Raw genomic sequence first — 23,157 nt, 5'->3', positions numbered from 1 at the left:
ATTGACCCAGAAGAGTTAAAGGTGTCCATGTTGCTGGTTTTTAGAAGCGTATCCACCAGTATTGTTGTCAAGTACTCCTTTGTGCAAGAGAACAGGAACAAATTCCTTGGGAGTTGCTGAAGACTTTTTCTAGTGGTCATCACAACTCAACTCTAGGTTTCAGAGCTTGAAATGTTCTCCACTGCTTTTAAAAAAAAACCCTTTTCACCTTATCCCACCCCCCCTCCATTGAACAGGAATTTATGCTTCCTTCATTTAGTCCCAATTCCACATGGGAGAGAATAGCACAGATTGGATATCAGTTTTGCTTAGACAATATATTGGTATCCCAGTGATGCAAGTCTTTGTTTTTTTAGTCTTCCTTAGCACATTGCAAGAACATTCTTCCCCGTTAAGTTGATTCCATATGTGTTGCTTTTACATACAAATCATTGCATAGAAATCTCCTATTTTGCAATCAATTGATTTAGGAATATAGCAGCCTTTGGCTGAAGACATATATCTTGGAAGTTAGATTCACACATTTGCAAGGTATTATCTAATAGATATTATTTATTATTTAATTAATTAATTTAGCATATTTGTATACTGCCCCAAACTCTCATCTGAGGAGCTAGGTGGTCCTCTGTGAAGGTGAAAGAAAAATGTTATAGGATGTCCTAGATTCTGATAACTTTGTTCCTTGTTTCCCATCTAGGGTTCACATTCATTCAGTTATTTATTTATTTATTTATCATTTTTATACCATCTGATATGTACATCTCTAGGCAGTGTACAAAATTTAAAATCATATTTAAAAATCAGCACAGATTAAAATATTGCTATCAAATCCCATTTGATAGGATATTCTACTGCCAGAAGCAAGAGGATTAAACATGTCAGTAAATTTCTCCTCCTCTTGGTGGAACTAGGATAGTTTGACTCACTCTTGTTGAATACAAGTACACAGATTATGAATAGCCTTCTGGAAAAATCTATCTTTCCTATCCTCTGCTTTTTCTTTACATCTTGAATCAACTGTGAGAACTGAAGATGTAGCTGGAAGGAGGGGCTTCTTTCTGTACTTGTCTAGGCAAGTGAGAAGCCCTCCTCCTGGGGTTCTGGCAACTGGATTTCCCCTTTGGTAACAGGCAGACTGCTCTACTTCTCTAGGAAAAACAAGAATTCCCTTTTTCATTTAGAATCACCCTTACCTCTTTTACCAGTCCATTCAATATTTTTTTTCAATTTTATCTCTAATAGGAGAGATGACTTTATCACCTTTGAACATACCAAGCCCAAAAAGATGTCATCAAAATGTAGCATCACCTTTCTTGAGAGAAATACCTCCAGTTTCCAGTCTTACAGAAGACAAGCTACAGGTGACTCCTGAAGGAGAGAATACTGCCATACAAAAGATTGCGAGGAAAAGCAGCTCACTGGTAACAGCAGTAAATGAAGCCAAAGTAGGAGTACAGGATAAAAGAAAAAGTCCAAAACAAGATTTGAACCTCTCAGAGTCCCTTTCAGAAGTCAAAGAGATATTGAGGACTCCCATACAAGAAACAGAGGTTGCCGATGAACTCTCTGGGATCAAGAGGCTCATGAGGACGCCCAAGCAAAAAATAGAGGCTGCCGAAACCCTCTCTGGGGTCAAGAGGCTCATGAGGACGCCCAAGCAAAAAATTGAGGCTGCTGAAGCCCTGTCGGGGATCAAGAGGCTCATGAGGACGCCCAAGCAAAAGATGGAGGCCGACGAAGTTCTTTCTGGGGTCAAGAGGCTCATGAGGACTCCCATGCAAGAAGCGGAATCTGCTGAGGCCCCTTTGGAGGCCAATACACTCATGAACATACCTGTTCAAGAAGCGGGAGCTGGTGAGGCCCCTTCGGTGGCCAAGACGCTCATGAGGACACCTGTGCAAGAAGTGGAAATTGATGAAACCCTTTCTGAGGTCATGAGGACACCCATGCAACAAGCAGAGGCTGACAAAATCCTTTCAGGGGTCAAGAGGCTCAAAAGGACACCCAAGCAAAAAACAGAGGCTGACAAAACACTGTCAGGCATCAGGAGGCTCACAAGCACACCCAAGCAAAAAATGGAGGCTGACAAAGTTCTTTCTGAAGTCAAGATGCTCCTGAGGACTCCCAAGCAAGAAGTAGAGGCTGCTGAGGTCCCTTCAGCAGCCAAGAGGAGCTCAAGGACGCCCAAGCAAGAAGTGGAGATTGCCAAAGCCCTTTCTGGGGTCAAGGTGCTAATGAGAACACCTATGCAAGAAGTGGAGGCTTCTGAAGTCCCTTCAGCAACCAAGAGGAGCTTAAGGACGCCCAAGCAAGAAGTGGAAATTGCTGAAGCCCTTTCTGGGGTCAAGACGCTAATGAGGACACCTATGCAAGAAGCTGAGGCTTCTGAGGTCCCTTCAGCAGCCAAGAGGAGCTCAAGGACGCCCAAGCAAGAAGTGGAAATTGCCAAAGCCCTTTCTGGGGTCACGACGCTAATGAGCACACCTATGCAAGAAGCTGAGGCTTCTGAGGTCCCTTCAGCAACCAAGAGGAGCTTAAGGACGCCCAAGCAAGAAGTGGAAATTGCTGAAGCCCTTTCTGGGGTCAAGACGCTAATGAGCACACCTATGCAAGAAGCTGAGGCTTCTGAGGTCCCTTCAGCAGCCAAGAGGAGCTCAAGGACGCCCAAGCAAGAAGTGGAAATTGCCAAAGCCCTTTCTGGGGTCAAGGTGCTAATGAGGACACCTGTGCATGAAGTGGAGGCTGATGAGGCCCCTTCAGCAGCCAAGAGGCAATCAGATACTCCCCAGCAAGATGTAGAGGCTGCTGAGGTCCCTTCAGCAACCAAGAGGAGCTTAAGGACGGCCAAGCAAGAAGTGGAAATTGCCAAAGCCCTTTCTGGGGTCACGATGCTAATGAGCACACCTATGCAAGAAGCTGAGGCTTCTGAAGTCCCTTCAGCAACCAAGAGGAGCTTAAGGACGCCCAAGCAAGAAGTGGAAATTGCTGAAGCCCTTTCTGGGATCAAGACGCTAATGAGGACACCTATGCAAGAAGCGGAGGCTGATGAGGCCCTTTCAGCAGCCAAGAGGCAATCAAAGACTCCCAAGCAAGATGTAGAGGCTGCTGAGGCCTCTTTTGTAGCCAAGACGCTCAAGCAAGAAGTAGAAGCTGCTGAGGCCCCTTTGACAGCTAAGAGGCACACAAGGACACAGTCCAAAATAGAGGCAATTAGAGATGAAATTGCCTGCTCTACGTTTTTAAAGTCTCCAGATAAAATGTTAGAGGAAGTCATGGGAAGTGTTACCAAGAAAAAACAAAAACAAAGAAAACGGTTTATGGGAGAACTTGGTATTAATCAAGTTATTAAAGTACTTAAGGGAAAAGAGCAGCCATTGGAAGACATGGAAGGAATTCAAAGATTAACACTGAAGCAAAAATCTGAACCTCTGGAAGATATAGTTGGCATTAGTCAACTTTTGAAGACACCAAAGCAAAGGTTTATGCAATTTGATGACTACTTGGGATTGCAGAAACTTATGGCTGAACCTAAGCAGAGCTCTCTCAGTCCTGAAATAGATTATACCGGCGTTAAAGAAATGTTGGACACTGTGGATGGATATAAGGTGAGTCTTGTTTTATTTTAAATAGTGGGGAAAGATTGTTTTATATTGGCAGTTCACCCATTATTTCAGTTGAGGAAGCCATTAGCATGATTTTGTACTCTTACACAACATTTTGTTAATGAAACTGCTCCCAGTGACTTGGCGGGACCCTGAGCTACTTTTTTAGGCTTGTGTGGAAGACTTAGCTATCTTAAATGGAGCAGTCCACCTTCATGATACATTTCAAAGCTTTGGCCATGGTAAGAAACTGAATGGAGAGGTTTAAAGTTCAAAAACAAAGTAAGGTTTTATTTGAGGGTTTAGGGAGAAATAATTGTTATTAAGCAATGATATTAAGCTGATATAGGCTAACAAGACCAACAAGATGCAAAGACTACGTTATGGCTCACAAGGAGTTAATTTGGCTTGAGTATTCGAACTAGGTTCACCCAAGGCTGGGTAGAGAGGAACGAACAGATTTTGATTAAAGGAGAAATGAGGAGAAAGCTAAGTAGAGTTTTAAGGATAGGGATTATATACTACCTCACTCCTTCAAAGATAAAACAGTTGAAACCTTGCAGCTCAGTCTTTACTGAAAGACTTGTCTTCTCTGGGGTAGGAACAGGATCCAGAGACCAGCAGGGGTCCATGAACCAAGAGTAAATCCAAAATTTTATTGGACCTTGCAGCCACAAATGCTGGGCAGACCAGATTAGGAAAACCTGGTGTGGTGGTGTAGGGCAAGATGTGGCCAATACCAAGATGTGGGGGGAAGAGTGGTGGTTCTGAGGTACACAGAAGGCACTGGTGACCTAGAAGACACACACTGATTAATGGTGTCTTCACCACTTTTAGGCAAATTCTTGCCCAAGGGTGTTATGCTAAGCACACCTTGCAAAGGCAGACAAAAGGGACAAAGCACAGGACATACCATTGTGCTATTCAAAAGTGAAGAGTAACCCTGGACAAAGGTTAGGGAAGGTCTGAAAAGACCTGTGTGGGAAGAGGCCAAATGAATGTATCAAAGTTTATCTCTTGTGTCTGTCAGAATATCTGTGAGTAACTAAAATGTAAACAAGCAAACTTCCAGTGCCTTGAGCTAGCTATTAACAAGCTCATTAGCAAAAGGATATGACTTGTTGATTTCTTACCACTCCTTCCTGAGGAGGTGCTGTGCTGTCTTGACTTTTCTGTGCCAATATAGTTCTCTGTGCCAACATAGGGAGAATACTTGGATTATTCTTTAAGGAATAGCTCTTGATTAAATCATGTCTACTTCAGCTTCCCACCTGTTGAGTAATCAGGGGGTGACTACGTGGGGAGGCCCTGCTGCAGTCTTGTGCTTTGAACTTGATGTGAGAGTTCCTTCTCCCAATCTGCTTGCCATAGTGACATGCCCTTTGAGTCTGCTACAGGTGAAACAAAATGGAGTTCTCACGGTCCTGTGAGATCCAAAGTGCAAGCAGTGGTGACTACAGGCTTGTAGTTCCAAATACAGAGCGGTGCTCCTCAGGGGACCAACAAACAGGCTCTCATGGTAACATTTGAAGGCAATATATTTCTGTCATTTGCAGTTTCACACTACCTCAGAATTTGAGTGGCAGTGGATAATCTTCCTTTGTGCTTAGAAGGCAGGACTTCATACTCAGAGGATCACACCTTCAAGGAAATGTTACATCAACTCCCAAACTAGTCCTTCCTTTGAACTTAATTTTTAGTTGAGGATCATGTCATTTTAAAACATTGTTTCCGTCTGAAGCATGAACATAAACGAAATAATCGTTTTTGGTGGCAGGTTGTTGGTTATTACTATATCCAATAGTCCTGTTTGTATATATGAGTATTAATGTCATTGATTGCCATCTAGTTATGTATGGGTAAAGATAAAAGTATCATTTTTTCATTTCAGCAAGAAACAAAACTGGAAGCTTCATTTGAAAGAAAATCTCCTTTTGCAATACCAAGGAACGACAGTAAAAATGAACTAAAATTAGAGGACAACTTTGGACAAGTTATATTTAGCTGTCTTAATGAAGTAAAAGTAGAGACAGATGTAGAAACTAACAAAATAGTGTGTGCCCCTGAAAGCTTTCTAGATGGAATGGATCTCCAAAATGTAGCCAGAATGGTTTCTGTGAAAAAGCCAGCTGCAAAACAGAGAAATCCTGCAACAATAAATGTAGAAATGCTTGAACCATTGTCTTCAATCAGAAGAACTAGAAGAGGAAATATTAATAAATCCACTTTTGCAGGAGAACATAATACAAAAATGACACAGAGCTGTGCAAAATTAACTAACTGTATGCAAACAAATGAAAACTTTGACCAGAATGTCACTGAAAAATGTGTGGCTCAAGGTTCAGAGATGACAAAAAGCTCTTCAAGAAGAACTTCTAGAAAAAATGCTGCAAAAACACATGGGAGCATGGAGTCTGTTGACATAAGCCAAACTCAAGAAATAATGGAAACTTTAACGGAAACTCCTGTCAAAATACAGCTTCCTGTAAACAGGAAGAGGGTGGCAGCTGAAAGACATGGGAAAACTGAAGCAAGCTTAGATTTAGAAGACACTGCAGCAACCCAAGAAAATGGTAGCTGTCAAATTACAAAAACTTATGTTACATCTAGAAATAGAAAAGGTAAAAAAAAGGAGCCTGAGCTGATGTCTGAACTTATAAAACTGAATCCCCAAGACAACATGCAAAACAAAAATCTTGAAACTTCAAGGGACTACACTGGAAACAACCTACTTAAAAGAAATACAAGGAGAAGAAAGGCTATGCCAGTGCAAACAGATACTGAAACATTAAGCACAGCTGTTGGGGATAAATCTGGAAGTTTAGAACTCACAGCACCTAAACTGCATAAAACAGAAATTTTGGAAAGTGGTTCACTAGAAGCACAGGAAAACCCAGTGACAAGGGGGAAAGGAAAAAAGGTTCACTTTGTAGTGGAGAATGAGAACTCTGATGCAAGTGTGCTTGGAGATGAAGGTAGTGCTCAGGAAGAAAAAAGGAATGCATTTTTGGAAACCTGTACTCCTACAAATGAAAATATATTGCGAAGGAGCAAAAGAAAAGCAGCTGCTGGTACATCTCTTTCTACAAGGAAGCACACCATTGCAGAAATCTGTGAAGACAAACTTGAAGACAACATACATTTTTCCTTGGAAAACCCTGCTCTTGCAAAAGAGAACCCATCAGCAGTCAGCTTCAGTTTGGCCCAAGGAAAAGGTTTGCAAGTAATTCAAAATAAAGATAAGTCTAATGAAACCCAAAAGGTCTCCTTGGAAAATGAGCCAACTCCTGCAGAGCAGCACAGTCCACCAAAAAGGCAAAAGGTGAGAAAAGAAAACCCATCCAGGAGAGGCCGAAGCAGGCAAAATAACTCTCATGAAACATCCACAGACAATGACTGTAAACAGGCAGCTGATACAAAAGGCCAAGATACAATTGTCACTGTAAAAGAGAATCCATCAAGAAGGGGCAAAGGGAAAAGGACTGTCACTGTACCTTTGCCTTTGGAAAATATTACTCTTGAAAAAGCAGGCCCATCAATTGACAATTCCACTTCTGACCAAGAAAAATGTTCTTTGCAAGAATTTAAAATTGAAGAGAGTCCTAATGAAGCCCAAAATATGTCCTTAGAAAATGCACAAGCTCCTGCAGAGCACAGGACATCAAAAAGGCAAAAGGTGACACAAGCTTCACTCAGGAGAGGCAGAAGCAAGCAAGTCATTCCTCATGAAACTTTCTCAGAATATGATACTAAAGAGGAGGCCAATACAAAAGACCAAAATATGGTGGTCAAAAATACTTTTTTAATAAAAGAGAATCAGTCAAAAAAAGGAAGAAAAATTACCCCTGCTTATCCCTTCAAAAATGAAATTTCATCTTTGCCACCAGCAACCAAGAATGTTGAACAACAACAATTCACTTTGGAAACTGCAGCTGTTCCAAATGAGAATCTGCCACGTAGGGGCAGAAGGAGAAAAACAGAGAATACATTTGCAGAAAGCTCAGTTTCTGCCAGTAAAAAATCTAGATTGCTTGATAATGGCAACCAAGAAAAAGTGGTTTTACAACCACTTGCAAAAGACTTACAAAGTGTGACAAAAGATACTGTATCTAAAAGAGGTAGAAGAAAGGTAATTCCTTGTGAAATGTCAACAGCAAGTAATGGCCAACTAGGAGATGACAATGAGGTCACACCTGTAAAAGTAAAAAATGTACCTTTGAAAAATATTGGAAATGAGGGCCAACCAAAGATAAGCAGAAGGGGGGGGAATGTTCATGCATCTCAAGTACCTCCTTCCCTCAAAGTAAGCATCACTCTACCTTCATCTGCTTCAGGCAAACTGCCAAGTGAAACTACCAGTGAAAATCAAAGCACCCTTGAAGAAAGTGATGCTATTGGGGGAACTCTAGCAAAATGTAATAGAAGAAATAATAAAATAGTGCCACATTCCAAATCAGCCAGAAGAAAATGCAAGCATCCTGAAGAGGAGACATTCCAGGAAAAGCACAATGTAGATTTGGAAAAGACTTCTGTGTCAGATGATAAACCGCACAGAAGAGGTAGAAGAAATGTTGATGGACCTGAAGCAACTGTTTCTCTCAGAGAAAAATGTAGATTGACTGTAGGTGCTAGTACTAAAGATCATACTGTTTCTGCCATGAAAGATTATTTAGGGGACAACCAACAAAAAGTCAATAAAAGAAAAAGGTTGCCAAAAAACATGGATCAAAGTAACATTTCTAACAATCAAAAGAATGATTTGGAACTTTCAGCTCTCCCATTGGAAAAACAATCATCCAAACGAGGCAGACGGAAGCAGGTTAACAATGAGCTAGAGATCAGTGCCACTTCTTGTGATTCGAAGAAAAGTTTGCTTCCAGAAAATAAACCAGCAGGTATGACGTTTTTTCTCATTTCTCTACATTTAGAGATGTGTGTATTTAAAGAATAGCATGTTTTAGGTTCAAAATGTTTAAGGAATCTTAAGGTTTTGATAAGAGGTTATGGTAATACATTTGAAATATTTATACTACTGATCTTAATTCTAAAACTGATTTATAAATCAGTCAGTGACATATACTGTAAACACAGTGTGTGTTTTGTTTCTGTTTTTAGTCTGAGATCTCTCACAATTTACATTTGTTACATTGTTTATAGAATATGGTGAAGTAGAGAATCCTAACAACTACTGTGGTTCTTTAGATTCCACCCCATTAAGGCTGAAAGAGGAAAACAACTTAAAACTTTATATTTTAATAATGGCTGGGCAAACTTAGTGAGGGAAAGAGAACGACAGTAGTTCCTTCTTTGTTATTTTGCTACCATGAATCAAAAAGTTCAGTTGTACACATGAAATCTGGGAACCCTGTGGCATTCTTAAGGCAGGGTGTATGGGGGAGTAAAAAAGAAGTGCATTCCAGGAATGCAAGTAACCAGGCAACCAACCCATTCATGCCAAACTGTTATGCTTACAGGCTATCTTATATGAATGAAGTTAATAATATGTATTTAACATGAAACAATCTGAGCTACACGTGATACCTGAAGAGACAGAATTGGTTTCTGCCCTCAGTGGTAGGCCAGTTGCCTTCCTTGAGATTTAGTGCATTTTTTTAGCCCCATAGAGTCTCGGCCACAGTTTCCAAGTAAAGAATGTGTAATTATGTTCTTCCATATAATTACATTAGGAGAGGAGAGCTGGTCTTGTGGTAGCAAGCATGACTTGTCCCCTTAGCTAAGCAGGGTCTGCCTTGGTTGCATATGAATGGGAGACTTGATGTGTGAGCACTGCAAGATATTCCCCTCTGGGGATGAAGCCGCTCTGGGAAGAGCAGAAGGTTTCAAGTTCCCTCCCTGGCTTCTCCAAGATAGGGCTGAGAGAGATTCCTGCCTGCAACCTTGCAGAAGCCGCTGCCAGTCTGTGAAGAAAATACTGAGCTAGTTAGACCAATGGTCTGACTCAGTATATGGCAGCTTCCTGTGTTCCTATGAATTTGTCTCCTTGGAGACAGTGATGCAACTTGACCCAGCCTATTTGGAATGTAAAGAGTAGGGATGTGCACGAAGTTTCTTCGGCACTGGCGGGGGTAGTCCTTTAAGGGCGGGGGAGGGTGCACTCACCCCTCCCGCCGCATATCCCCCGCCGGCACTCCATTACTTTCAAGCCCCTCAGGGCGGCAGCGTTCCTCCCTGCTGCCCCGTTTTTGTTATCGGCTGGAAGTGGCTGGAAGAAGTAACCACGCATGTGCCCGTCATGCGCGAGCACCCGCATGGCAGACGGGCGCGTGCACGCCAGCAACAGGCGCACGCGCGCTTTCTTCTTCCAGCCACTTCCGGCCGATGACAAAAATTGGGTGGCAGGGAGGAACGCTGCCGCCCCCGAGGGGCTTGAAAGTAACTGAGCGCCGGTGGGGGATATGCAGCGGGAGGGGTGAGTGCACCCTCCCCCGCCCTTAAAGGACTACCCCCACCGGTGCCAAAGCACCGAAATGGCCCCTGGAGCTGAAACGTTTTGGCACAAGCCTAGTAAAGAGTTCTACACCTTGAATCTGAGGGTGGGGTGGGGGCGGAATTGCATCCTACATGTCAGGCATAAGGTTTTTCAAGGGTTAGTTTATGGTCTCAGCCATACTTCCACAGTGCTGATACGTCTTTCGGTGAGGTGAAGAGGCAGCTAAGAAGCTGTTTAAATATGGTTTGGGTTTTTTCCCCTAGACTGAAGCAATATGAGCAGAAATGAGATACCAACCAGATAATAGAATAATGCTCTTCCTGTTGTCTAATCATGCTACTCCACTGTTGTTCCCTACCATGGTGTCTTTTTGCCTTGTATCTCTCACTCTTACATTGTTCCTTTTCTGAATTTCAGTGTGCACTTTCCTGCTTCTATATTATTCTTTCTTTCTCCCCCTCCAACTTCTGAAATACTTAGTCTAGCTGCAAAGTCTATGTCGTAGGTTTTCTAGCCTAAACTGTCTAAGCAGGGGGGGACGTCTATTTCTGGTATATAAATGATGTAAATAATATATATCTTTCTGCTAACAATACATTTTATCTACAGAGGACATTGAAAGTACAATAATGCGAAAAGGAAGAAGGAAAACGAAAGAAGAGCAAACCAAAGTCATGACTGAGCCTGCTGCTGAAATAAAAAGCAAGACGAGAGCAAGCAGAAGAACAAGAAAAGAAATATTGTAATATTTGATACTGGCTTTTGTAACGTTTCTATGTAGAAAATAAGTGTGGCTGAAAGATTTTCAGATCCAGTTTTTATAGAGTACTTTGAATTTAGAAATTTTTTTTTCTTTGGGTAATTGTTCTTAATTTTGATCCTTTGTTCTTAATTTTGATCCTTTTTTGATATACTTTATCATACAAAATTCTGTAAATATCTTTTCAAGTGTTTGTGGGGCTTAAAAAAGATGTAAGGACATGGGGCTTCTGTTTTGGGTTTTTACTGCTCTGAACTGCATTGTCGTAATAATTTTTAAATGTTGATACTACTGTTTATGAATTTTGACATTAAACTATGCATTTGTCTAAAAGTTTCCTTCAATGATACTCTTCCAGTCCAAGACTAATATGAGTGTCATAAGAGCACATGCTGGGCTGCATTCTATTCTTAGGCAACAGCAACTCAGTGCTAGTTGTTCTTTTTTTAAGAACAAAGCAGAAACACAGTCCATATTTCACCACAGCACTCTAGCAAGTGGATGCACAGGATTAACAGACTGTATGTTCCACTTATTTTGTCTCCCTTCTGATGCATTCAGTGTCATGTAAACAGGACTCTACTTTTAAGTGTAGGCAATGCTTTGATTAAGATAGATGCCCAAGAGCTTCCAATACATGTCAACGTTCACCAGGGCATCTTCTTAAAAAATGCAGAGGTTTCACAACACCAAGATCAACCTTTCTGTCAGCTTGAGTCAACATGTTACTTTCCCATCAAGAACATTTGGAAAATGTAAATTGGTAATATTTTTTTCTAATTTAAGAAATAATTAGAATTTTAAAATGCAAGCAGCAGCATCCAGATCAGTTGTCTTCCAAATTAAATTTGTGTAGAGTTTAATATCTGTTTTGTACACAGGTGGACCTTGCTATATTTGAGTTCCATTATGTGCAGTTTTGTGTATCTGAAAACAGTTATATGACATTTTAAAATGCTATTCACATCTCCCAAATGTTAGTTATTTCTCTGATTTGTTTCATTTAATCCCCATGAGGCCAAACATGACACACAAAGTATGCACAAGTTTCAGTTGCTACCCTGATCCTATCTTGCAGTGAAGAGACTGAGGTGGGTAGAATCATGTCTTGATATCCTTGTTCCAGCCCCAGAGAACTAGGGATTCTAGTTGGGTTAGTTTAGCTGTAATGTCCAATATGAAAGGCTAGGGAATGAGGTTATGGAAATATAGGTTAAATTTTCTGTTTTACAGATACAATACTGTACAATAGGCTTCTTTCAAACAATCACCAATCTTGACACAACACTAGGTTCTACAAGATGTGCTAGCACGTGGGACAACTTTTTAAGGCTCTGAGAAGATGGAGTGAAGTTCATTTGAGGCTCCTTTTATCTTCTAAGTTGAACTGCTTGCTGACAGTTCTTGCCATATGTGAGTTCAGGAGCAATTGGCACTTTTCAAAAGGGTGAGCTATCACAGGAAGAAGCATGCCAATCTAGTATTTTGCCACATATGCCATTTTTCTGTGTTCATAGAAATCTATTGGGAAGCATGCAGCTATGTAGTTCCCTCATCTGCAATTGTACAATCCATTAAGAATTTACTGCATCAGCTTTCTGTGTGCACTTGAAGTATCTCAAGTGTTGTATAGGACTAAGATTTATTCTCTGATGCCTCAGAGGGTGGGATTAGATCTAATGGGCTTAATGATCTGCAGGTGGTCATTTTGTCACAGACAGATCATCATCTGGTGGGGTTTGGTTTTAATGCTTTGACCAACTTTTGCTGGGATGGTACACAGATTAGAATGGTCCATCTGCAAAGCCTTATGGATCCACTTGGTTTCCAGATAGCCCTTGGGGAGTTTCCAGTGTCCAAAACTGGTGATTCTGTAGAGGTCTTGGTGAATCTCTGGGATGTGAAGACAGCCTGGGCTATTGATGTGGTCGCTTCTAAACGCCTCCTCTGTTTGGTGGAGCCCATTCTGCTGCTTGGAGATTAGGGCAATGAAACAACTTGGACGATGGCTAGAGCAATGCTGGAAGACCTAGAATGAATCTGATGACATGGGCCTATTTTAGGGATAACGGGGGGAGGGGAATAATTTTTTTTTCTCATTGTGTTTCCCCAGTGTAGGCCAGCAGAGCTGTTTCATGTGGCAAAGTCACTGTTCCACACAGGCCCCCGTGTGATGGAGGAAGAGCCATGAGCAGCCCACTGTGACTAGTTTGCTTGTCACTTCACATACAAAGTCGCTCACATCTGTGTTGATTTGGACTCCAGGATTTTGGCAGTTCCAAGAGACATGCCTTGGCAACCATCTTTTCCTATTGTGACGGATTATTTTCCGTTAGTGCAGCCTGAGGAAGTGGACAACATCATGCCCTCTGGACCCTTGCGCTTCATGGCTAGTAAAATCTGTCAGGGAAGGAACAGGCATATGGTTGGAGCCAATTAATGCTCCGCTAAGGGAGGGCAAGATGCCATTGAGTCTCAAACAGGAAGTGCTAAGACCACTATTAAGCCCTCCCTTGATAACTATTGGCCTGTTTCAAATCTTTCCCTTTTAAGCAAGGTGATAGAGCATGTGGTGTCTGTGTTGGAGATGGAGTTCCAGTGGATTGACCATTTGCACCAACTATCCTAATGACCACTAGGGGCATTGGGAGTAGAGATAGTGAGTCAGGGTCTCCCTAACTGTTCTGCCTGTCTCTACTCTATGATCCCTGATCTGACTTTTCAGCACTTCCTGTGCTGAGTCATAATCCTTCCTTTCCTTTTGAAGAACAGATAGAAACATCTGTCTTCCTCCTTACCTATTCATTATGTAGTCCTTTAGATTAGGTTTGGCTTTCCTATCCAAGTGTACTTAACCAATAAATGCTTAGTATTTAGTTCTACAAGAATCTCCATGTGTTTTTTCTAAATAGCTGCAACGAAACCATCCTCTGCTACCTACTCTGTAACGAGTGTGCGCTCATTCCTCAGTGCTCTGCTGTTTTACCTACTGGGGGTAAAAATTAACAACCCCCAACAGTCTGCAGCTGCAGAAGGTCTTGTATGATATGGATCATTTAGACACTTTTCAATCTGGTTTTCACCCTGGGTTTGGAACTGAAACTGCCTTGGTGGATGACCTACACTTGGGAACCAGAATGTGTACATGTTGGTTCTGCTGCACCTCCTGTGGCATTTGATACCATCGATCATAGTATGCTTCTGGACCGCCTCTCAGGTATAGGGATCAGAGGTGGTGCATTAGAGTGGTCCTGGTCTTTTCGGGGGAGGTTCCAGAAGATGGTGCTAGGGGACTTCTGTTCAACTCTGGCCTTTGGGGGCCCACAAGGCTCAGTATTGTCCCCCATGCTGTCTAACATCTACATTAAACCGCTGGAAGGACGTCATCAGGAGGTTTGGACTGAAGTGTCAACAATATGCAGATGTATTTCACCCACCGAAACTGAGCAGTAGAAATCCAGTTATCCTCTATGAAGATGATGCCATGCTTCTGTCATAATCTGGTGGGGATGAGGAAAATGCTGAGAGTTTTGGCTAGGCTTGTGCATTTCAAATCAGGTACAAACGTTTTGTGCCTGAAAATGGCAATTTTGGAGGTTTTGTAACCAAAACAAAATCAAGAATTTAAAAACATATTTTTGTTTCCAAATCAAAATGACTGTATTTCAGACAGAATGCTTTGTTCTTTGGAAAAGCATTGCAATTGAAATTGACTTCTCTGACTCTCTCCACTCCACTCCACACTGAGTGATTAGCAAAAGAAAAGATATGCAAAAAGCTTTTGAGCTTGAATGCTTTAGTTAAGTATGTGTTGTATTCAGTGTGACTGAAATGCAAACTGACCTTGCAAAGGGATTTGGAAGACAGCATTTTGAGACAGAAATGCCCAAATATCTTTGGGAGCTCAATGCAGTCCCAAAGCTCTTGCTAAAAGCCATGGTATACATTGTGTGAAGAAGCTTTTCGAGAAGCTGGTTAGGAAAGTTCTGAAATTACAAAGGTTTTTCTTTCCAAAGGTTTAGAAAGAATCTCTTGACTTGTTCAGGGGTATTTTGAAGAGCTATTTTGTTTTTCTAATGATTTTTATGAGTTATAGTGGTGTCTAAGTTTTGTTGCCCAAGTTGAGCAGTCTAATGTAATTTAGGCCACAATGTAATTTGGTGGTATATGATGTCTAAGCCAGTGGTTCACAACTTTTGCCATTGCAGGGACAGGTCATCCACATGGGACTACAGGAGACAAAAGGAGGGGGGTGGGGAATATCCCTGTCAATTATTGACATCCCCAGGAATCTTAGTTCCTTTTCTCTTTCTTGTAACCATGATCCATGGTTTTGCACTTTCTTAAATGTAGTGATGATAAATCTCAACAATTCTGAACAGTAGGCTGATTTGTTTGGGCTACGTCTCACTCCACTTCAGTTAAATGATAATTTGAAGCTGCTCCATAGTACCAAGGCAGTTTTATTTTTGTTTATTTTTTTACTTTTTATATCTCGCTCTTCCTCCAAGGAGCCCAGAGCAATGTCCTACATACTTCGGTTTCTCCTCACAACAACCCTGTGAAGTAGGTTAGGCTGAGAGAATTGATTGGCCCAGAGTCACCCAGCTAGTATCATGGCTGAATGGGGATTTGAACTCGGGTCTCCCCGGTCCTAGTCCAGCACTCTAAACACTACACCACGCTGACTTATTGGTCTATCTTGCTATCTCAAATGACCTGTGGTCACTGTTCGATGGGGAGGGAGTGTTTTTATTGAAAGATTGCTTGAATCCACAAATGGGATGTGCTGCTGTGCTAGTGCCACAGGGACAGGCTCCCAACCACTGCAAAATTCTCAAATAACTGTGCCAAAAAATTAAGTGGTGGTGTTCATCATTCTCTTCACTCTTTCAACTTGTTTATGTGGGGTTTCAGGGGCAAAACAGTGGGTTGGGTGGCAGTGCCCCAAGAGTGGTGCACCCAGATTCCAAATAGGGCAAAGGACTGATTTCTTAGGGAATTTTGAGGTTTATGCGTCTTTAAGATTTTCCCCTATAGGGAATAATGGAGGTTTCAGCAGCCCCATAACTCCACCTGGGGGGCACTGGGATAGCCCGAAGCGAGTGGTGGTGTAGTGCACAGAGGGTGCCAACCACCCCCCTGGATTGCTAACCCATTGGGGTATTGGGCTTTGTTGTTTCTGAGGTGTTGAGTTTAGATTCTCTGGTAACAAATGAGATATTTAATGAAAAACCATGAATCCACTCTCATATGCTACTAGAGAATCTACTCTCAGAACACCTCTAGAACAACAAAACCCTGTACTTCATGGGTTGGCAACCCATGTGGGTGGTTGGCACCCTATGTGCACTACACCGCCACTTGCTCTGGACCACCCCAGTGCCCCTCAAGAGGAGTTATGGGACTGCAGAAACCTCCATTATACCCTACGAGGAAAATCTGAGAGACGCGTAACTTCATTAATTCTTTAAAAATCAGCCCTTTGCCAAATTCCTCTGAAAAATTGTGGTAGCTTCCTTGTACCAACTGGGCACTATCACCAACCACACTCCACTCTGGGCCACCCATCCACCCCGCGTGAAACTATACTTTTCCTGAAACCTCCATCATACCCTATGGGGAAAATCTGAAAGATGCCCAAACTTCAAAAATTCACCAAAAATCAGTGGTGGCTTCCACTCATTGGGCACTATAACCCCCACCCACTCTTTTGACCATGTGACCCATTTTTAAATCTGAATTAATTTTAATTCAGATTCGGATTAATTTGGATACAAAACTGAGGTGATTCAGAAAGCTTAATTTCGGACAAAATACAAAATGAGGTTGATTCGGATTTGGTACAAATCAAAACAGAAAAAATACAAAATGTGCAACCATAGTTTTGGCTGACTATTACCATGAAAACTCTCAATCAATTACCAGAAGACTAAGGTCATAATGTTTGCCAAGAAACCTACTATGCACAAATGGCAAATTAATGGTTTGATGTAGCAAAGACATTGCAATATAAATATTTGAGGATCATCTTCCAGGCAACAGGTAGCTGGAAAGAGCAAACTAAGGCCATCATAACAAATGCCTTGAGGTCTAATACTGTGATTTTGAGATTCTTTTCGGCAGGGGGCAGATATGTTCCAGCTGCCATTAAGATCTTTCAGACTAAGGTTAATCTTGCAGCTTCTTTATGGCTCACAGATTTGCATATATCGTGACTTGTCCACTTGAAAGGATCCAGTCCAAATTACTCAGAAATTACTTGGCTATTTTTTCAAACCCCTGTTGCGTGTCAAATATCAAGCTGCGATTGGAAGCTGGTTTGTTAAACCTGGAGTCCTATGCCTGGATTTATATTTTCAACTTCTCACCGAAATTGATTTTTTTTCTGCTCTGGCTTAGTTCCCTTAATCTTTAAGGATGACTACCCCTTTGATTGGACCCTCTTAATCACTGAAAAATTAAAAGTATATGAACTGTCAATAGAATTTCTACTTCCACTGGGGTATGATAATGCCAGAGTGACCCTTTAAGCAGTGTATTATCGGTATGGGACACCAGAGATTTAAGTCGAGCATCAAGTTACATCAAGTCTGGAGCAGTTAAGCCCTTGCAAAAACCAGCCAACTATCTGTATAATCTGACTTATCCAACCCACAGAAGAGCCCTGAACCTAGCGCGGATGGATGTGTTGCCCTCTGTGGTATTAAAGGATAGATTTAGGAGGGTTCCTTTTTTGGAGAGATTGTGTCCTTGTGGGAATGGCGATTTTGAAACAGTAGGTCATGTGCTCCTGTGTTGCTCATTTTATCATGATCTGCGTCTTAGACTTATTGCCCTTCTTGTTTTCAGATATCCAAATAATTCTGATGAGTTTTATATAAACTTATTTCCTATTGATACCTATACCGATGTCTCACATATGATGGTCAAATTCTGTACAGCTGCAGAGTTGTACAGCTGTCGGAGATTATTAATACAGGCTCTTAATTTGTTTTTTTTAAATTTTGTTATCTTATTCCATTTTACTTTTTATGTAATAGTTCTTAATTGTATATTTTATATGTATGTTTATATATATGCATGCACTGGTATTGATGTTCACTTTTGGGGACTCTTGTATCTGGATTTGATCTGTGTGCTGATCTTTAATTGTAATAAACTGAATTACAATATGCAGATGACACTCACCTCTACTTTTCTCTGACATCCAAACCTAGGGAAGCAGTGGATGTACTGAACCAGGGGCTAGCAAACTGAGGTTAAATCGAGACAAGACGAGGTGCTGCCGGTCAGTAGAAAGCTAATCCAGGATAGGGCGATTCAACCAGGTCTGAATGCGGTTGTACTCCCCTTGAAAGAGTAAGTGCACAGCTTGGGGGGTGGGGGAGGGTGCTGGGCCCAGCTCTGCTTTTAGCGGCACAGCTTCAGCTAGTGTGCCAGCTGCATCTCTTTCTCGAGAAGGCAGATCTGGCCACGGTTACCCATGCCTTAGTCATGTTGCAGTAGGATTTCTGCAATGCGCTTAATGTGGGGCTGCCCTTGGAGAATATTTGGAAACTTCAGTTGGTGCAGAATGCAGCTGCCAGGTTTCTTTCTAGAACTGTTCACGCAGACCATATTACACCTATTTTGAAAGAGCTACACCGGCTGCCAATTTGTTTCTGGGTGGTAATTACCTTTAACGCTTTGGGCCCTGGATACCTGAAGGACTGCCTGCTCTGACTGGTTTATGTCTACCCAAGAAGGTCAAATCAAATTTCTTTATTTTGGTCAGCAACCAGCATGAGATTAAAACAAATGTAGAAGAGAAAACCGTCAAACTTCTACTACAAACAATAAAACCAAATAAATTTTAAAAAGTCCTCCTGAACATGGATCAAGGTACTGAAAGTGGATCCACCACAACTACTAAAAATACATAACTAAGAATAAAAGGAGACAGCAGGATTTCATTCTTAGGAGATTATTACATACAGATCAAAATTTAAACAGTTGCCTTCCCGACTCCTGAATCTGAGAGGGGTTAAACAATTCAGGAGCTTGGGAGAAATTTGTTGTTAGATTTACTGATGTTATACAAGTGATCCCAATATCTGCGTGCCTACCTGCAGTTAGCCACACTGTAGCTGCAAAAATTGCTCTGGCCTTAAATCCTTCATCTATTTCCCCCTTATTAAGCTCTTACACAAACGAAGGGCTGTGCTACAAAATTTAGCTACCTGTCTGGTGGTGCTGGAATTACTTCCTTCCAACAGCCTGCCAATCATCTGAAGAGAATCAAGACATGGGCATTTAGCCATCAAAGGGTAAATGAGATCCAATCTGATCCTCGCATTAGAGGTGCACTTGGTGTCTGAAATATTGCTCTCAAGAATTTAGACTGCTCCACTTCTAGGGGGGACAGATTGGGGTAAAGACCGAATTGGGCACCATACAGTAACTGTGCCAATGATTTCACTCGAAAAAGTTTTAAGGCCGCGGGGATAAAATGCCCTCCCCTGGTTCCATAGAACCGCAAAATAGCTTGTGCACTGTTTTGGGCAGTCTGGGCCACATAAGAGGCATGGGCCCGTCTTGATCCCGATGAATGAACAGCTGCCCCCAAGTATACAAAATTTTGGACCTGCTCTATCCTTTGTCCATTGATTTTCCATACCCATCTCAGGTCTCCTAGCAAAGGAGAGCACCTTAGTTTTCTGATAATTAGTACTCAACCATTCTCTTTTTACAATAAACAACCGATGCCCCCAAGGCCCTCCATAGTCTAACTGGGGTTCTAGCCAGAATGGCTGAGTCATCTGCATACAGCAACACCTGGATACTTCTTCCAGCTAGCTTGGGAGGATGGAAATCACTGCTATCAAGATGGGTCACCATATCATTGACAAAAAAGTTAAACAGCCAAGGGTGCCAGCACACATCCTTTTCAGACCCCCTTTCCAACTGGAATAATCCTCCCTGTGCATTGCACCTAACTTACATGGTTGGCGATACGTGTAAAGCTCTAATTAGAGCTAATAGTTGCCGATCAATGGAGGAGGCTCTCAGTTTATCCCAGAGCCTATCCCGTGGGATTGAGTCAAAGGCAAACCTAAGATCTACAAAGGCAACATGCAAGGATTGAGCATATTTCTGTGCTAGATGATGAAGAACAAAACAGTGGTAAACCATAGACCTCCCTTCTCTGAACCCCGCTTGCTCTTCTGCAAGAATGTTGTCCTATTCCATCCAGTCCCTCAACTTCCAATAAAGGTGTTTAGCATAAAGTTTGCTAACTGTACTCAGAAGACTGATCGGCCTATAATTGCCTGGCTCACTTCTGCACCCCTTCTTATAGATAGGTACAATGATGGACAAGCCCCAGTCTTTCGGGATGCACCCTGATCTATCAATGGCAGTAAACAATGAAGCAAGCACCAGTGCCCACCAGTCCACATTGGACACAACCAACTCCGGTGGGACCAGCTGAGCGCTGGGGGCCTTGCCCGGCTTCAGTTGGCGTATTAGGTCAGAAACTTCTGCTGTGGTAACAGGTGACCAGTCAGGTAATGGCTCCTCATTGAATGTAAAGGGGCCCGGCGAAGTCCCTTCCTCCCAGTACAACTTTTGAAAGTGCCTCTCCCAGAGCTCCGGATGGATGTGGGCATCGGGCGTCAGATGTCTTCCAAGCGGAATCCCTGCCACAGTTCTCCAGAAAAGGGACTGTTGTCTTGATCGGATTGAATACAATAACAAATCCCAAGAAGATTTCATATAGACCTGCTTTTTCTGTCTAATCAGCTGTTTATATTGCTTTTTCTGTAACATTAGTTCTTGGACTGAAGACCCGCTTTTTCTGTCTAATCATGTTTATATTGCTTTTTCTGTAACATTAGTTCTTGGACTGATGTTGAAGCAGGATCTACCTTATAAGCTTGGAATCCATCCAAAAGAGGACATCTACACTCCACACAATCTTGGTCAAACCATGGTTTGGAAGGTCTCCACTGTCTATTAGAGGATTCATGCTGCTTAGATGTAAGATGTTTTTGTAATTCCAAAGTAATGGAGTTATAGGCTTGTAAGATTCAAACCAGGTCCGATAAATCAAGCATCTCTTGGCTCAACTTCTGTAGGTGATGCATCTGGAGAAGAGTAGAGATTTTATCAGCCAAACTCTGGGACCATCTGACATGACAGCAGTTATCCTCTGTCTTTACAGAAGGCACTGACTCATACTGTTTAGGACCCAGTGAGTTTCGCAGCAGCAGAGTAACTAGGTGGTGGTCACTTTCCACTTGTGGGACCACCTCCAGTCACAGGGAGCACTGGGTCAGGTGCCTCGTAATAATAAAATAGTCAATTATGCTTGCTCTCCTCCTCTCCCAAAATGTTAACTCTGCCGGATGATCATTATCCACCGAGCCATTTAAAACAAATACATCTAAGCCATAGGATATTTGGGCCAAACAATACCCACCCAAGTTTGAGATGATGTCCTTAGAGAGGTGCATGTAAGGAAGCACAAACTCTTCCCTAATAGGGGGACTTCTCTTATATCGGGCATAAAGTATTTCATCATTGGGGCCCATTCTTGTGTTAAAGTCGCCTCCCACCCAAGAAGGGGTCTTTGCTCCATGTGTTGATATTGAGAGAGGCTAAATTGTTGTGCATGTGGGACAGGGCCTTCTCTGTTGTTGCCCCCAGGCTCTGGAATGTTCTCCCAGCGCATGTCTGCTCTTTGACATCTGTGGCTGCTTTTAAACACAACAAAAGATTTTTTAATATGTTCAGGCTTTTGTCTCTTAAGAGGCTGACAAGTCTCTCAGCTCACCTGCTTCTTATTGTCTTTTTAAGGGTTTTGGGTTGGTTTTGTTGTTGTTGTTGTTGTTCTGTCAGTATGGGCATGGTCTGTCCATTCTGCTCTCCCTGATATGTTTCAAGAACATTGGGGCCAGCCAGAAATGGGAGACACCTTTATAAAGAGATGGACAAAGATCTCTAGTTTACCTCTTTTCTGCTCTTTCCCCATATCCTGCAGAAGATAATGGCAGGGCAGTACTGACTGCATCTTGATAGCACCACCGAAGGAGTTCAGACTCTTTGCATGTGGACATACTAACTCTCAAGATATATCAGCTTGCTTTTCTCCCATCAACATGACTGCACAGAGAGCATGAAAAAGATAGACCGGTTGTTTACCTATATTCTTAGATCAGCCATCTGTGCAATTATACAACCTGCCATCCTTCCTCACTGCTGGGAGCTCTCTAAGCTATTCTGAAGGTAGGTAGATACTTCCCCTTTCTGGGAAAGGACATCAGATCTTTGGCTAAAGCTCTAGACTTTGTAGTTGCCATCAACTTTGTAGTTGCACAGATGATCACCTGAAGACCATGTTACAGAGAAACAACCGGCCTTTCCTATGGGCCTTTGGAATGTGAGGTCTGGTTGACTGAGCAGGGGTATGTTTGTGACAGACATGCTGGGTTTAAAAAAAAATCTGCTGGACAGTTTCTTCTGTCTCGCATTGCTGACTTGTTGATTTGTGGTTTATATGTGTAATTTGAATTAATTGTGTCTTATGTTGCTTTTTATTGTTTTATAGTTTGTTGCTAGTTGCCCTTAGGGCTCCATGTAGCCATGATTGGTGGGGCACAAATCTTAACACAAATAAATAAATAAAATACATCCCAGGCATTGTAGCCCAGCAATTCTTTCTGCCTCAGTGCACTTTAAGAGCCTCTTGTGAGGCAATGCTCACCTCAGTAAATCTATGGCTGTGACCCTGTTTTACATGGTCATTTACCCAAAGGTGAAACCAGAAGCACCGAAAGAGCCTCTTGACTATCCATCCTGGAATGTGCCTCTTGATTACGTTAACAAGAGAGGCTGAAATGTCTTAGCCATCTTCATTTTACTAGAAGATAACCGATGATGTAAATCAGCTATAGGGTTGTCCATTAGGCCATTGGCATAGTTTATACTTGCTTTTTAGGTTTGTGTTCTCTGTGTTAATACTTAGCAACTTGGGTTCAAGACATAATAAAAGCTTTTGGAATGGCTAACTAAATGGGTGGTGTCAAAAAACAAGCATGCTTTTATAATGTTAACAGGGTGAAAACTTCTATTTACATCTCCAGTCGAGTTTTGTTTAGCAAAACAAAACAAATAAAAGTGGCAAAAAGATGAAAGAAGCATCTAATTATTTGACCAATAATACAGAAAAGGCGGAGGGTGATTAATTTTCTCTGTACTTTACGCTGACAATTACAGCTAAATTTTATTTTGGAGAGTGTAACAACTGACAGAGCTGATCAACCATATTTCCAGCCCAGGTGTGTTGCTAACTGAACCAAAAC

The 23,157-nt window shown here is 41.9% G+C and overlaps 1 protein-coding gene across 2 annotated transcripts in view; it reads left to right on the top strand.

The window, feature by feature from the left end:
- MKI67 (marker of proliferation Ki-67) overlaps positions 1-11,146 on the top strand; it is a 49,598-nt gene extending 38,452 nt beyond the window's left edge. For both annotated transcript variants that reach the window (XM_053310046.1, XM_053310047.1), the window contains exons 13-15: positions 1,243-3,605; positions 5,494-8,497; positions 10,663-11,146. In XM_053310046.1, the coding sequence (XP_053166021.1) occupies positions 1,243-3,605; positions 5,494-8,497; positions 10,663-10,799 (5,504 nt within the window). In that variant the 3' untranslated portion in view covers positions 10,800-11,146. The remainder of the gene's footprint in view (positions 1-1,242; positions 3,606-5,493; positions 8,498-10,662) is intronic.
- Positions 11,147-23,157: the final 12,011 nt, after the last annotated feature.

The sequence above is a fragment of the Hemicordylus capensis genome, chromosome 3, assembly GCF_027244095.1.
Source record: "Hemicordylus capensis ecotype Gifberg chromosome 3, rHemCap1.1.pri, whole genome shotgun sequence".
In the NCBI taxonomy this organism is placed as follows: Eukaryota; Metazoa; Chordata; class Lepidosauria; order Squamata; family Cordylidae; genus Hemicordylus; species Hemicordylus capensis.
This window is presented reverse-complemented; position numbering and strand designations above follow the sequence as displayed.